Raw genomic sequence first — 17,842 nt, forward strand, 5'->3', positions numbered from 1 at the left:
TACATAGGAGCAGTATTATAGTAGTTATATTCTTGTACATAGGAGGCAGTATTATAGTAGTTATATTCTTGTACATAGGAGGCAGTATTATAGTAGTTATATTCTTGTACATAGGAGGCAGTATTATAGTAGTTATATTCTTGTACACAGGAGCAGTATTATAGTAGTTATATTCTTGTACACAGGAGCAGTATTATAGTAGTTATATTCTTGTACACAGGAGCAGTATTATAGTAGTTATATTCTTGTACATGGGAGCAGTATTATAGCAGTTATATTCTTGTACATAGGAGCAGTATTATAGCAGTTATATTCTTGTACATAGGAGGCAGTATTATAGTAGTTATATTCTTGTACATAGGAGCAGTATTATAGTAGTTATATTCTTGTACATAGGAGCTGTATTATAGTAGTTATATTCCTGTACATAGGAGCAGTATTATAGTAGTTATATTCTTGTACATAGGAGCAGTATTATAGTAGTTATATTCTTGTACATAGGAGCAGTATTATAGTAGTTATATTCTTGTACATAGGAGGCAGTATTATAGTAGTTATATTCTTGTACATAGAAGCAGTATTATAGTAGTTATATTCTTGTACATAGGAGGCAGTATTATAGTAGTTATATTCTTGTACATAGGAGGCAGTATTATAGTAGTTATATTCATGTACATAGGAGCAGTATTATAGTAGTTATATTCTTGTACACAGGAGCAGTATTATAGTAGTTATATTCCTGTACATAGGAGCAGTATTATAGTAGTTATATTCTTGTACACAGGAGCAGTATTATAGTAGTTATATTCTTGTACATAGGAGCAGTATTATAGTAGTTATATTCATGTACATAGGAGGCAGTATTATAGTAGTTATATTCATGTACATAGGAGGCAGTATTATAGTAGTTATATTCCTGTACATAGGAGCAGTATTATAGTAGTTATATTCTTGTACATAGGAGCAGTATTATAGTAGTTATATTCTTGTACATAGGAGCAGTATTATAGTAGTTATATTCTTGTACATAGGAGCAGTATTATAGTAGTTATATTCCTGTACATAGGAGCAGTATTATAGTAGTTATATTCTTGTACATAGGAGCAGTATTATAGTAGTTATATTCCTGTACATAGGAGCAGTATTATAGTAGTTATATTCTTGTACACAGGAGCAGTATTATAGTAGTTATATTCATGTACATAGGAGGCAGTATTATAGTAATATTCATGTACATAGGAGGCAGTATTATAGTAGTTATATTCATGTACATAGGAGGCAGTATTATAGTAGTTATATTCCTGTACATAGGAGCAGTATTATAGTAGTTATATTCTTGTACATAGGAGCAGTATTATAGTAGTTATATTCTTGTACATAGGAGCAGTATTATAGTAGTTATATTCCTGTACATAGGAGCAGTATTATAGTAGTTATATTCTTGTACACAGGAGCAGTATTATAGTAGTTATATTCTTGTACATAGGAGCAGTATTATAGTAGTTATATTCATGTACATAGGAGGCAGTATTATAGTAGTTATATTCATGTACATAGGAGGCAGTATTATAGTAGTTATATTCATGTACATAGGAGGCAGTATTATAGTAGTTATATTCATGTACATAGGAGGCAGTATTATAGTAGTTATATTCTTGTACATAGGAGGCAGTATTATAGTAGTTATATTCCTGTACATAGGAGCAGTATTATAGTAGTTATATTCTTGTACTTTTTTTATTATATAGTGTTTTAGGTTTATTTACATAAAGAAACAGTATGAAATTAAGAGTTTGTTCACACGACCGGGTGAAGCCCGTGCCCATATTGCGGACCGCATTTGGGGGTCTGCAGTACACAGGTCCCGTTCCGTGGCCATTCCGCATCACGGATGCGGACCCATTCTTTTCAATGGGTCCAAAAATCCGGAGATGCAGAACGGTACGGAACACTACGGAGTGCTTTCTGAGGTTCCGTTCCGTGTTTCCGCTCTTTTTGCGGAACGGAGGGATCGCGGACCCATTCAAGTGAATGGTAGCAATGTCTAACCAGGTGCCCGTGCTTAGCGGACCGCAATTCGCGGTACACAGCATGGGCACAGGCTTCACACGGTCGTGTGAACAAGCCCGAAGGTTAAGAGCCGTTTTCATTAACTTCTATGCTAGTGGAATGTTGAGGCCAAGTCAAAGCAAGGGTTGGAACCTGAAGTTTTATCTACCGTATCTGTTCTCTTGTGGATCTTGGCTTTCCGGTGTAATGTGGGTTGAAATAAGGGCTTTACCTTTAGGCTTTATGTATTGCAGATCGTATAATCTTGCCACAATTATATTACTGGGATATTATCTAGAACATAGGATATCCTTCTTGATTGTAGAATCGATATTATAGAGACTGCAGCTCTTCCATTCCACCTGCGCCGCTATCATCATCATTACTGCATCAAACGCCTTGTGAGCTGCTGAATAGCCGCCTCCGCCAGAAGGATGAATGTTGGGAAATACTGAGAGCTCATCGCTCGATGTTGAGGGTTAAATTGTGGCCTCAGCTCAGATTTGCAATGTTGGCTTCTTGTTGGCGATGATCAGTTATTCTGATAACCCTTCTACTGATGAGTGTTAACGGAGCCGTGCCGCAACCTTAGAGGAGCTCCAGTCAAGAGCGATGATCAGAAAGAAAGCTGAAGATGACTTTAAGGAAGTGTCATTGACAGATAACCCCTCTCCTGCCAGCACGCTCTGCAGACTCCCAACAGCTGGCTTCTGCCGGATGTGGTACAAATGACTCGGGATGAGCCATACGGGTGTCCTGGCACATTTCGTATGCGGTGGTTAACACTTCTCATCTCTTCGTTAGATGTTGGATGGAACATGAGCCACACGTTACATGTCTTTCAGAAGCTGCTGAATAAACTCAGCCAGCCAGTCTCTCTGTTTTTTTGGCATAAGATGTGCAACTCCGCACCGAATCATTGACTTTTGTTCATATTCGTGGCAATCGAAAACCCAGCTGTTAATATGAACCATGAATGCTCGGGAACGCCTGCCTCGTGTGTTATAAGGGTAGCCGGGACCGAGCCAGTGGTGGGCATCCTCTATCGTCTTACACTGGAGGCCTTCCCACCTTAAACCTGTAAGAGAAGAGTCTTCTGGACTGATGGTTACCTGTATGACTGACGCTAGACGCTGGTGACTGTTTACCATGGTCTTCCATTGTACATTGGGCCGTCTTGAGTATATGGTGATGTATACAGCACAGGACAATAGGGATTGTGTGGCAGGTATCAAATAACGCGAAGGGCAGCAATTTAGTTAAAAAAAAAAAAAAAAAAAAAAGGTCTGTGGAGCGTATATATCGCATAGCACATAGAGGGGGTCTCTTTATTAGCGCATCCTGAGAGCCCGACTGGCATCCTGATAATTACGGCCGGCTTCAGCTTTCCCGGGCATCTTCGTGGAGCAGCAATGGAGCCATTTTCAGTAGCATCAGAATCCAAGGTGATCTACTAACAGCTTCTTGATGCATGAACCCCAATGTTATGGTTCAGCCCCTGTATTTTATTTTTTATTTTTTTAGAGAATAGACAATAGGACTGTCCTTTAAACAACCTTTGGATCCAGGCCCTTTAAATGTGCAGCTAAACGCACTCCATTGTTTCCTTCTACCAACCACTTTTAGGCAACTGATTCTTCAGGATTCCAGAAAAATTGCAGCCCCCCATGACTGCTATTTTAGATCATACGTCCGCACCCCCGTGACTGCTACTTATCACCCCCCCACCCCATGAGTGCTACTTCTTAACACACACTCCCACCCCTATGATTGCTACTTCATATCACACACCACCACCCCCATGATTGCTACTTCATATCACACACCGCCACCCCCATGATTGCTGCTTCATCTCACCCCCCCCCACCCCCATGATTGCTGCTTCATATCACACACCGCCACCCCCATGATTGCTACTTCATCTCTCCCCCCCACCCCCATGATTGCTACTTCATATCACACACCACCACCCCCATGATTGCTACTTCATATCACACACCACCACCCCCATGATTGCTACTTCATATCACACACCACCACCCCCATGATTGCTACTTCATATCACACACCCCAACCCCCATGATTGCTACTTCATATCACACACCCCAACCCCATGATTGCTACTTCATATCACCCCCCGCATGATTGCTACTTGATATCACACACCACCATCCCCATGATTGCTACTTCATATCACACACCCCAACCCCCATGATTGCTACTTCATATCACACACCCCAACCCCATGATTGCTACTTCATATCACACACCAGCACCCCTATGATTTATATTTCATATCACACTCCCACACCCTCCTGATTGCTACTTCTTATCAAACACTCCAGTGCTGATAACCACATAGGAGTCTAACGCCTGTATTACACAGGCAGATCAGCAAGCGATTGTCTGGAGGGGAGTGTTCTCTTCCCGGCAATTGCTTGCTAGCAAGCGGAGGAGACCCCTGCTATTTCATGCAGCGATCTCCTCCGCAGCATGGGGAGTAACGATCGCTGTCCCATTGCTCGTCGCCATACTGTCTCGTGGTTTGCCAGCAGAATCTGCTGCCAGCAAGCGCTGATATTTAAGCCTGCTTAAAAATCTGAATTGCCCGATGAATAAGCATTAGTTCATTGATCGGGCAATCAGCGGCAGAACACTCCTTAGCAATTATTGGCCGAAACATTGGCCTGTGTAATACAGGCTTCAGGCCTGCAGCCCCTTTCAGGTCAGTGACCTTAATGCTTCCATCTTCGGTCTCCTTCCTAGTAAATCCATAGATTGCTTTTTCAATAATGATGGATTGGTAAGCACAAGATGATCATTGTATGTTTCCCCTCTGCAGCAAAAATCAACCAAGGTTATTAGCTCGGACTTCTATGTTCTTTATATGGCATTTTACGGTGTAGCCCATATCGGCAGCCTTCCCTCCGTTACAGTCACTGGCTGAATTTAAAAGGACATTACCATTTTATGTGTTGCTGTAGTTAAAATCGCCACAGGGGGATACGGCTTCTGACATGCCGGCCCTGAGGTTCCAGGGTGGGTGATATGGCACAGGTGATGATAGACCCTCTCCTCTTTGTCGTTACAGGACTGCCCCCAGATTCTACCTTCCACTCAGATCTACATTCCCGTCGGAGTGGTGAAGCCGATCACACTGACCGCCAAGAACCTCCCCCAGCCGCAGTCCGGACAGCGCAATTACGAGTGCATCTTCCACATCCCGGGGAGCGTGACGCGAGTCACTGCCCTGCGCTTTAACAGCACCAGCATCCAGTGTCAGAACACCTCGGTAAGTGGCAGCTCTGCAGCGTGACCGACCCCTACTGATGGTGACATCCCCGCCAAAATGATGAGCATTTTTTTTTAATTTACAGAGAATAATATCTATCTCCTATCTATCTCTCATCTATCTCATATCTCTCATCTATCCTATCTATCTATCATCTATCCACCTCTTATCTATCTATCTATCTCCTATCTATCTATCTCATATCTCTCTATCTCTTATCTATCTATCTCATATCTATCTATCTATCTCATATCTATCATCTATCTCATATCTATCATCTATCTCATATCTATCATCTATCTCATATCTATCATCTATCTCATATCTATCATCTATCTCATATCTATCATCTATCTCTTATCTATCTATCTATCTCTTATCTATCTATCTATCTATCTCTTATCTATCTATCTATCTATCTATCTATCTATCTATCTATCTCTTATCTATCTCTCTCTTATCCTTCTCTCTGTCTCATCAGTGTCTTCTAGCCTCCGTGTGGGTGTCTTGCAGTCTTCCTCATGTGACGGGCCCGTCTCACTTTGTTTTCCTCCTAATAAACCTATTTACATAGTGTTTATTTCCCAGAGGTGCTCGCAGGATTTTATGATTACAAACTGCAGCAAATGAAAGCAAAACAGGAGTGAGCAAAATATAAAGTACAGTGGGAGCTGCAGTCCTCTGGGCTGATGTGACGGCTGCGTGATGGAGGGACCGCTGCGTCCGTCTCTGCTGCAGTTTTGTGTGTTTGGATCTGATCGCTGTATTTGCACAGTTTCCTTGTACATCACATCTGTGCAGTTGCAGCCATAGGGGAATTGTCAGATTTTTATGATCTGCTGTGGTGTGATGTAGGTCAATAAGTGCGTTTGTTGAGGGACTTGTTAAACACTGCTGAGTGTAATATCTGCAGGACGGCTGGTCCCGGTGGTCTTTATGTGTCTCCGGAGTTTATGGGTATTTGCTCTGAAAGCAACAAATCTAATCACCTCTGAGCGATCATTGATGGTTTCTTGTCATGTACACCTCTGAGCTGAAGAGACACGGTCTGTCAGGGTTGCAGTGTAGATAGTGAGCGCCATTGCCTCTCATAGACTGCCACTGAGTCATGTCCTATCAGCCACGTTATATCCCCCACCCAATGACCACCAAATAAGAGTGCACATACTGTGTGTATACATTACTCATCCTGAGTTACATCCTGAATTATACTCCAGAGCTGCACTCACTATTCTGCTGGTGGAGTCACTGTGTACATACATTACTTATCCTGTACTCATCCTGAGTTACATCCTGAATTATACTCCAGAGCTGCACTCACTATTCTGCTGGTGGAGTCACTGTGTACATACATTACTTATCCTGTACTGATCCTGAGTTACATGCTGTATTATACTCCAGAGCTGCACTCACTATTCTGCTGGTGCAGTCACTGTGTACATACATTACTTATCCTGTACTGATCCTGAGTTACATTCTGTATTATCCTCCAGAGCTGCACTCGCTATTCTGCTGGTGCAGTCACTGTGTACATACATTATTTATAATGTACTGATCCTGAGTTACATCCTGTATTATTATGCTCCAGAGCTGTACTCACTATTCTGCTGGTGCAGTCACTGTGTACATACATTACATTACTTATCCTGTACTGATCCTGAGTTACATCCTGTATTATACTCCAGAGCTGCACTCACTATTCTGCTGGTGCAGTCACTGTGTGCATACATTACATTACTTATCCTGTACTGATCCTGAGTTACATCCTGTATTATACTCCAGAGCTGCACTCACTATTCTGCTGGTGCAGTCACTGTGTACATACATTACATTACTTATCCTGTACTGATCCTGAGTTACATCCTGTATTATACTCCAGAGCTGCACTCACTATTCTGCTGGTGCAGTCACTGTGTACATACATTACATTACTTATCCTGTACTGATCCTGAGTTACATCCTGTATTATACTCCAGAGCTGCACTCACTATTCTGCCTTCTCAGGTGAAATATCCAAGCATTAGCTGTTTGCTTAGTGTCTGAACTGCTGACTTTCATAATATAAAATGTCTGTACACCAGGCACTGAACATCTGATGTAGGAACAATTACGTTTCCCCATTATCATAGGCTCTCAGCTAAGCTGCTTTGGAATTTCGGAGAAAAATAATGTAGTTTCCAGTCATAACTAGCAGAATTATGACTGCAGCTCTGGAGCATAATGGATCCTGTATAAGCTAGTGTATTCAAATATGCTTCGTTCTTTGCTATTAATTGAAATATGAGAACTGTGATCGGATGAGATTTATAGAGAATTATGCTATGATCTTTTCTTGCATGTGCAGCGGATATAAGTGAGCACAGGATCCATAATATACACGTGGATTCTGAATTTCTGAGTAATCGATTTTTTGTGATTTTAGGAGTTTTCTTGACAGAGACCGAGAGTGACTTGCGTTTTCTGATGGATTTGGTTTGTGAATTAGTGTATTGTGGGCCATAGATCCTTGGTTACGTCATGGAAGTTGGGGACCAGTTCACGTTGTAATTTGCTGTATGTGGTGGTCGGGATCCTCCTATATATCCACATGTCTCTCCGATTGTCTCCTTAGATTGGGTGTATTGAGGGGAGGATGACAGATGGAAAGTGGTGAATTGCTCCTTAGAGGAGTCTGTACCCGGGGGTAGAAGGCCTTTTGATGTCCCAGGGAGATTCCATGCAGAGCCTGGAGAGCGCAGAAGCCGGGTCAATGAGAGCGTGAAATCCATGAAAGAAGTTCACTTCGCCAAACCTCAGTTTATTAATTGTGTTTGCAAAGCTCTCCAGCCAAGAAAACACTGATCTAATGTATTGATGGACAAGGTGTCCATGGGGATGGATGCTGTTCTGAGCCGCCCGCCAGCCTCCTTCCCTCCTCTGAGCGCACGCTCCGGCTGCTCTGCACATCTCGCCTCCCAGCATGTCCATTGTGTTTTGTGTTTTTTTTATGTTGGCCCTTGCCCTCTGTGCATCCAACCACCTGATCCTGACTAGTATTGATGGAGAACGTGGGATTCGCTAAACTTGTACGTAACCCTTTCACGACTGGAGACGACGTTACATCCCAAAGATTAAGAGATTATTGTAATTCAGGTTTGTAAACTAAATTCATTTCCATGAAAAGTCAATACCTGAAAGCTCAATGTTACTCTCCATACCGAAACTAGGAGCTCCGATTTTATATTCTCTTTGCTCACTGTCTGCCCCTTCTGACTAATGTGCTTGTATGGATAGCGGCGGGTAGGAGCTTTCCTCACCTCAGCCTCTCCGCAGGTGAATTCATGTGTAAACACTATAATACTGCCCCTATGTACAAGAATATAACTACTATAATACTGCTCCTATGTACAAGAATATAACTACTATAACACTGCCCCTATGTACAAGAATATAACTACTATAATACTGCTCCTATGTGCAAGAATATAACTACTATATTACTGCTCCTATGTACAAGAATATAACTACTATAATACTGCCTCCTATGTACAAGAATATAACTACTATAATACTGCTCCTATGTACAAGAATATAACTACTATTATACTGCTCCTATGTACAAGAATATAACTACTATAATACTGCCTCCTATGTACAAGAATATAACTACTATAATACTGCTCCTATGTACAGGAATATAACTACTATAATACTGCTCCTATGTACAAGAATATAACTACTATAATACTGCCTCCTATGTACAGGAATATAACTACTATAATACTGCCTCCTATGTACAAGAATATAACTACTATAATACTGCTCCTATGTACAAGAATATAACTACTATAATACTGCTCCTATGTACAAGAATATAACTACTATAATACTGCCTCCTATGTACAAGAATATAACTACTATAATACTGCTCCTATGTACAAGAATATAACTGCTATAATACTGCTCCTATGTACAAGAATATAACTACTATAATACTGCTCCTATGTACAAGAATATAACTACTATAATACTGCTCCTATGTACTAGGATATAACTACTATAATACTGCTCCTATGTACAAGAATATAACTACTATAATACTGCCTCCTATGTACAAGAATATAACTACTATAATACTGCTCCTATGTACAAGAATATAACTACTATAATACTGCCCTCTATGTACAAGAATATAACTACTATAATACTGCCTCCTATGTACAAGAATATAACTACTATAATACTGCTCCTATGTACAAGAATATAACTACTATAATACTGCTCCTATGTACAAGAATATAACTACTATAATACTTCTCCTGTATACAAGAATATAACTACTATAATACTGCTCCTATGTACAAGAATATAACTACTATAATACTGCCCTCTATGTACAAGAATATAACTACTATAATACTGCCTCCTATGTACAAGAATATAACTACTATAATACTGCTCCTATGTACAAGAATATAACTACTATAATACTGCTCCTATGTACAAGAATATTACTACTATAATACTGCCTCCTATGTACAAGAATATAACTACTATAATACTGCCTCCTATGTACAAGAATATAACTACTATAATACTGCCTCCTATGTACAAGAATATAACTACTATAATACTGCCTCCTATGTACAAGAATATAACTACTATAATACTGCTCCTATGTACAAGAATATAACTACTATAATACTGCTCCTATGTACAAGAATATAACTGCTATAATACTGCTCCTATGTACAAGAATATAACTACTATAATACTGCTCCTATGTACAAGAATATAACTACTATAATACTGCTCCTATGTACAAGAATATAACTACTATAATACTGCTCCTATGTAAAAGAATATAACTGCTATAATACTGCCCTCTATAGACAGGAATATTAACTGCTATAATACTGTTCTCTATAAACGTGTATATATCGGAGTATATCTCTGGCTCCTGATAACGCTCCCTCTATTTGTATGTTCGGGATGTCGGCTTATTGAGGTGAGCATATTATAAATGTGTTTATTTCCCTTTCCCTGTCCATGGAGCTTTATCCTTTAGGCGCTGATTTTGCAGTAATGTTCCTTTTTATTTTCCCCCCTTATTCTATATTGAGCTTTCAGATATAAAAACTCACAAAATTCCCGTGAAGCCCTTGTTATTCCCCCCTCTCCCCCTTCCCTTTCTCTCTCTCTCACTCTATGCGGCCGTCACATTTATCTTGCTCGCAGCCGCGTTTTAAAGTGAGGAGGGAGAATCAGGAGAATTTGATAGGATCCAATTAAAATTGTGCAGATAAAATGATGATGAATTGCAGCCGGGTTCCGCAGAGACACCCTGTACGTTACCGCCGGCCCCACTGAGCTCGCGAGGCGCTGAGGTCATCAGCTGCAGAAAAAAAATAGGACACAGCTGCATGTTCGGCGTCTGCAGTCACCGATGGAGGGGGAGCCTTCTGCGCTCACTCCCTACCTGCTAATAAATTACATTGATTATTATAGGAATAGCGGTAACAGTGTTCAGGGCATCCTAATTTATACCACGCCGCCAACATACAGAAGATAGAATGAGATTTCCCATTTTATTCCTAGAGATGACGAGCACACGGACTGGGAGAAGGAGAACAATGCCGCGCACTCCCCCTATATTCTGAATGAGAACAGATCCAGGGTCCACATTTCTCAGTCACTCCGTTACCGTTTGCCTGTCCCCAGTGATGGCTGTAGGGCTCTATATATAGAAAAGAATAGAGCGGTGGTTCTATATGTGTACAGTCTGGCGGCACAATTACTTATACTGCAAGTGAACCAGATACATTATAAAGCCAGGTGCACCTTGTGGCTCTCGATTCTGGGCTTACATGTTGCGGTTTAAAAAGCCACCGTTTCCTGTTTTGCGGTCTGCAAATTGTAGATCCGCAAAACATGGATACCAGCCGTGTACGGAGCATCCGGGCCATAATAGTACAGTCCTATCCTTGTCTGTAATGCGGACAAGAATCAGATCTGTTCTATATTTTTGCGGGGGCTACAGAACGGACATACGCATGCGCACAGCACAGGTGTGGGCTCCGTATTTTTCGTGACTTCATTGAAGCGAATGGGTCCGCAAAAAGTATGGATTGGATGCAGATAAAAAAAATTTACTTGTGGGTAATTCTCATATCACAAAACTGTGGGAATCGCGTGCCGTTCCTATAGTTCAGTTTTTTTTTCCCCCTTGCTAATGCCGCATAAAATCTAGATGACAAAATCAGCTCTGCTACATCAGTAGTTTCAGTGGACGTCTGGTTTCTAATTGGTCACGATCAGTTCAATGAAATTTATTAAATAATTATTTTTTGTACCAGGATTTAGTGCGATAGTCATTGAGTGTTTATGTGAAGAGGTGGTGCTGTGCAGTCGCCCCCCCCCCCCCCCCCCCCATCTAGGTCGGCGCCTTACACTTTTTTTAGTGAATGTATTTTGCCTTTGGTGCAAACCATAAATCCTCGCTCACTGCTTTTTTTTTTTTTATAACCCTACAGAAAATAAATCCTAAAATTAATTCTGTTGGCGTGTGTAGTAAACATGACATAAAGCCGCTAAATCACTATAATGTCTTTAATTTCTAAATTTTTACAATTGTTTTCCCATTGTTCAGATCTACCACCAGACGAATATTACCCCCACCCCCGTAAAACTTCACACTTGTTTTGTTTTTTCCTTGCCAAAAAAAAATTTGTGCTCCTCGTGCCACGCAGGCGGTGAGCAAATGAGCAGTCGGCAGCGGTTACCCTTTTTTCCTTTTTAATAATTGTTTCTCTTTGATTTTACATGGCTTAGAACCTAAAATGTAATCTCATCGCAAACCAGGTTTTTATTTTATTTTTGTAATTTGTATTTTTTTTTTTAGGAATGTTGACCTAAAAATGAAAATGAGTTTCCCGGGGGGGGTCTGGTGGGTAGTTTGTCACTTACCTATGTCTTTGACTAGCATAAAGGGGTTCCCCTCCCCCACTCCTGGAAAAGGGAAGCCTACTTACGTGTACGCCGCCGTTGGGTCCCGGCCCTACATGTCTTCCCAGCTGTGGCTGCTTCGCTCATGTCCACCACTCGCAACCTCTGCTTTGACGCCACTGCAGCCAATCACTAGTTGCAGCAGTTTACTGCCCTCCTTGCGGCAGGTCAAGTGACGCAAGGGGAGCAGGTCATCACTGAGGCCAGGGATTGGATGCAGCAGTGTCAAAGTGGATGTTGACAGCGGAAGGAGTGAGGTAGCTGAGGATGGGGAGTGAAGAACACGGGTAGGTTTGCTTCTCTTTTGCAGGGTTTGCCCAAAATGTGTCTTACCCCTTTAAAGTCCATGTCAGCTCACAAACCCCATTTCTTTTCTTTTTTGTATCTTAAGAGATTCAGAATTCTGATTGATTTCATTATACATCTTTATAGCAATCAAATCTCCGTTTTTTTCTGACCCAGAGCTCCAAATCCACTGCATAGACAGAGTTTTAGAAACGTTGATGTCACCGTCTCCCTGTAGTCGCCACTAGGGGGAGCTTAAAGGAGTTCTACTCTATAGGATAAGTGTCTGATTAGTGGGGGTCGTACTGTGCACCTCATGGATCAGAAGAATTGGAGGTTCGGGGTCTCCCTGCGGTCGAGCATGCGTGCTGCCACTTTATTCATCTCCATGGGACTGTCTGAGATGGCCAAGCTGTGTGCTTGTCTTCAGCAGTCCCATAGAGGTGAATGGAGCAGCAAAACATATGCTCAGCGCCCCTGCTCCCTTCATACGAGAACCCCAACACAGGCACCTCTGTTCTTATGAACAGTGGGGTCACAGCAGGTTAGACCCCCCCCCCCCGACCAAATCAGACGCTTACCCCGTGGATAGGGAATTAGGTTAATGCCTATTATTTATACCAGGGATCAGCAACCTCCAGCACTGAAGCTGTTCAGAAACTACTACTCCCAGAATGCTTCATTCATTTCCATGGGAGTTAGAAGAGCAGCCGAGCATGTTTGCATGCTGGGAGTTGTAGTTTCACAGCAGCTGGAGTGCCGAAGGTTGCTGATCCCTGGTTTATACATTGTAAGCAGTTTGTTTTTTGGCTCCCCCTAGTGGTGGCAAAAGGCAGAAAAAAGGCATAACATTATAATCTAAAGGCGTTGTCCAACCCCATGAAATAAAAATAAATAAAATTAGTAGTACCCCCTGCTTCTCTGCTGCCGACACTTCCCCCTTCACCCTTTGTCCTGCTATATTGATGTTGTGAGCGCTGTGCGCCAGAGGGGGTGCCAACCCACATGAGTCTATTTATTGGCATCTCTTGGGCTGTACTATGTCCAGTCAGAATCTCCAACACATTAACTTTTTTTAAAGAATGACTTCCATTGAACCAGTATGAGGGCGTCACTTGAGCCCTATTGGTGGTTACGCCCTTGTTGATTTGGTATTTTGATGACGCCATTTGCGCCCATCAGTCCAGCTTTATTATAGATTTGTAGTAAAGCATCGCAGCCGCTCAGAATCTCCATGTTCGGATTTTGCAGTCTAGGTATTTTTTTTTTTACCTGTCGGGTATTTCGAGATCATGCCTAGAGCATTTACGGATGACAAAACATTTCACCGGATCCACAATAAAAATCATTGATTAAAATGTTGACTTTGTAGTTTTAATGAATCCTCATCCCCCAAAAGCCTTTTGCAGCATTTAATTCGTTTCCATCAGTGCGTACCCCCGCTTCCTCTCTAACATCGTGTCGCGCTGGTTAAGTGCTTTAATTTGAGATAGTACACTGCGCTTTTGCTTAATGTCAGTGTTCTGGTGATGAATGGTGTATTCAGGTAATGGATGCCGCTCTGAGTGGTTTTTACATTGAATACCGCATTCTGCACATTAAACCCGTAATGTCGGCAGAGTCGTAGTGGTCATGTAAAGGATTTCCTGTAAGGAAGTGGCCCGAATCCTCAGGAGACTTTGTTTGAGCTCTGTAAGATATTTAATGATGTGTTTATCTTGGGGGAGCATTATCTCCCATCCCCCACCAGGAGAACGACCGTCTGTAGCATTCATTGACTTGAAACTGAAAACCATTGGTCGTATTTGCAAATTATTTTTTGGGGAATGCAGTCATGGTTCTGATTCGTTGGATTCTCCATTTTTAGGGCAGTAGGTGGCCATTCACATTAGACTAATTCTGGCCAAAGCCCGCTATTTCGGCAGGGCCGGTCAACCCTCTGAGTATTAGACGCTCCACCGCTGTTCATTCGTCAAATGTAAAGTGAAAGAAGGTTCCAGATGTGTTGGGTTTCAATATCCACAGTCTTTTTGTTCTAAAGCTGGTGCCAGAGGTGTCTGTCAGCAGTGTATTCCCCGTTCTCCATTGAGAATGTATGCACACTGGTCAAATTGGACAGGTATGGGAAGGCTGGTACTGGAAGAATAGCTATTGGCCAAGCAAGTGTTCGTCCAACAGCTTTTTAAGGTCTTCAGCCATAGACCTTGAGGAAAGTTTTGTAGCGAGACATTTGGCCCACTTGGTTTTTCACAAGTTGTGAAAAATGGTTGTCCAGGGGGTTTTGGTTCACCAAAGATGACTTGTTGGGTGACCTTCTTAACATAGGTTCCAGTAGACCAAACTTACGTCTGATGCATTCTGCTCCGAGTTGGTTAAACGATGGTTGTCCATGAGCTTTCAACTTCTCCTCTGTTTTCAGCTTTTAGGTGGCCACCATACGAGCAATGTTTACAGATCTTCTATGTCTGTGGTGTGTCATGCACTACAATTTGTTGGAAGATCCCACCGTGACGGCCAAATATTATTTAATGCCTGTGGGTAACCGTAAGTTAGGTCTTTAACACTCAAAAGCTCCAGTCTACATGGTTCATAGTGAGCCAACTAGCGACATTCTGTAGCTGTCATAAGGACCAGAGGCATAGCTGGAGAGCTACTGGGGCATGTGGGTGCCAGCAAGTCAGTCTGCATTGCCCACAATACTTCGATGACAGGACTAGATCAGTCAATTGATCCTTTGCCCCAGGTGAAGTCTAGCTGCAGCTCCTGCGTTGGCAGCCTGAAAAGAACGGAGAAGAACTTCAGATCTCGAAGTGCTAAGAACCTTTCTTGGTGCATTGGCTACGTGCCTCCGAGATTTGGCCATACTAAGCAAAATGGAGACAAAAATTATAAATACATGCCCCCAGTGATGGTGCTCCTGGAAAGCCAACTGTTGACCACAGAATCTGAAAATGTGGCCCCAAAATGCGTTACTGAATTATCAAAAAAATCAATTTCCTTAATCTTTCAAATACCCCTGGTCACTTAACTTCCAGTGGTCCTACACCTCTGCGGCAGCGCCCAGACTTAGAGAAATATTGTCTTTACAATGACAGTCTTTCCAATATTTCTCCGGCGTCATGCTGCCTATACAGAAGTGCGTGTGTCTGTACATATGGGGCGCACATACTACATCTCTATAAACTTTTAGCCAACCATCAAAAAATTATTTCCAGGCGCTGTTAAGACGACTTCGGATACACTCTGTTCCTCCAAAAAAATCTGGAATTCATTTTTTTTATGGTTCCTCCTTACATTCATTGCCCATTTCAAGGGTGAGGGCGGCTGTCTTTGAATAGCCTTCAATTTACTCAACTTTGAAAGTGAAATTTGCTAATGACAGCCATCTGCGGGATAAGCCGCAGGGCAGGAGAGGGATGTTTTTTCTTGTGATTGAGTCGAGGAACATTTCGGTGAGTAATCTCGGGGCGGTTTAACCTGCTGACTGGAGCCTGCTCCGCTCTCTTGGCCTGCGCTGAAACATGAAGTCATCACTTTTTGCAGATGTACAACTCTCCAGTCTGGGTGTGTCTCGTATGCATAGCAGATGTTGAGTTGGAAGTATTTACCCATAATTTCCCCCAGGCAGCCCCCCCCCCCCGCCCCCCCCCCCCCCCTGACAAGAGCATCGGAGCTCTGAACCCGGACAACCCCTTTAAGGCTGTTCAAAAAAGAAAATTATTTTCAATTTTTATTTTTTTTTGAGAATTCTTTTTAAATTTCCAGTAAAAGGGATGAACTAGTGACTTACCCTATAACTAGAGTGTGAAGCAAATAAAGTATTCACAGAATTGCTTCCCCGAGCTTTTAAAAGGAGCTGAATCTACTGCACGGCAGCCGAAAGAAAGTTTTTAAGGGTATTCAGTTAGTTTAAAATGTTAAAAATTAAAATAAATCCAAAAACAAGTCTTAACCCATACATTGTTTTTAGGATTTTTTTTCCTGTAAATCAGTTTTCATGTATCATTTTATACTTAACAGTAAAATGTAAAAAAATCTATAATGGAAAAAATGTATTGCAAGAAAATTTGGATTAGCACCAGTGATGGTCAGTTTGCAGTGTTTGCCAGCGAACACATGCGGGTGGGCATCTTTAGTAAGGTAGACTCACCCGTCCGGCGATGCACAGGTAAGCCCTTACCTGTGTCGGGAGCCGGTCTGAAATTAAATGCAGTCACCGGGAGCAGGCAGTTCCGAGAACAGCCGCCGGGGGCCTTCATCGGGCTGTTCCTGGAACTGCCTGCTCCCGGTGACTGCATTTGATTTCAGACCGGCTCTCAGCACAGGCACAGGTAAGGGTTTACCTGTGCATCGCCGGACGGGTGAGTCTACCTTACAAAAGATGTCAGCCCGCATGTGTTCGCTGGCGACAATCACTGATTAGCACATCTAGAAAACTAGCATGCAGACAGCAAACAAAAAACATAAGGCAGCACACCATTACACATGCAAACAATAGAACTAGGGAATAAGGATTATTCTAGATTACAGCAGTACTATACCTACTATACATGAAAAATGGAAATTTGCGCACATTTTTGATCAAACGTGTGCCGGGCCCTTCTACCAACGTCAAGGTGGCTTCTGCAGTTAGGTACCTAACACTAACAGAACTGGCTCTCCTGGGCCTGACCTAAGCCTACAATGTTCAGGGCGGTGTAGGAGCCAGCTATACTTTGCTCAGGAGCCCTGGGCAGATGGGCGGGGAGTGCTCAATCTAAAAGGAGGGAGCTACCCTGCAAACACACTGCAAGAAAATTTAGACTAGCACATCCAAAGTCACTGGAGCACATCCATAATGCCAACATGCAGACAGAGGCAGTTCTGTTAGTGTTAGGTACCCATCTGCAGAAGCCACCTTGACGTTGGTAGATGTGCCCGACACATGTTTGATCAAAAAATGTGTGCAAAGAGCTTCCATTTTTGATGTATAGTAGGTATAGTACCGCTGTAATCCAGAAATCTCTAGTTCCATTGTTTGCATGTATAACAGTGTGCTGTTTGAGGGGAAAAAAATTATCATGCACAGTTTTTGGAATTTTTTGAAATAATACATAAACGTATCAAAGGAAGAAAAAATATACGTTTTTAGACAATTGTAAATCCCATACAGTTGCATTTACTCTAATGTCCGCCATGCAGATGTAAATTATAAAATGAAAGCGCCATATTAAGACGCCTGCTGACTTCTTG

The 17,842-nt window shown here is 42.0% G+C and overlaps 1 protein-coding gene across 3 annotated transcripts in view; it reads left to right on the forward strand.

Annotated features, from left to right (window-relative positions):
* The window catches only part of PLXNA1 (plexin A1), a 262,601-nt gene that overhangs the window by 197,158 nt on the left and 47,601 nt on the right, over positions 1–17,842 (forward strand). For all 3 annotated transcript variants that reach the window (XM_044302494.1, XM_044302496.1, XM_044302495.1), the window contains exon 10: positions 5,141–5,341. In XM_044302494.1, the coding sequence (XP_044158429.1) occupies positions 5,141–5,341 (201 nt within the window). The remainder of the gene's footprint in view (positions 1–5,140; positions 5,342–17,842) is intronic.

The sequence above is a fragment of the Bufo gargarizans genome, chromosome 7 (genome assembly GCF_014858855.1).
Source record: "Bufo gargarizans isolate SCDJY-AF-19 chromosome 7, ASM1485885v1, whole genome shotgun sequence".
Classification (NCBI taxonomy): Eukaryota; Metazoa; Chordata; class Amphibia; order Anura; family Bufonidae; genus Bufo; species Bufo gargarizans.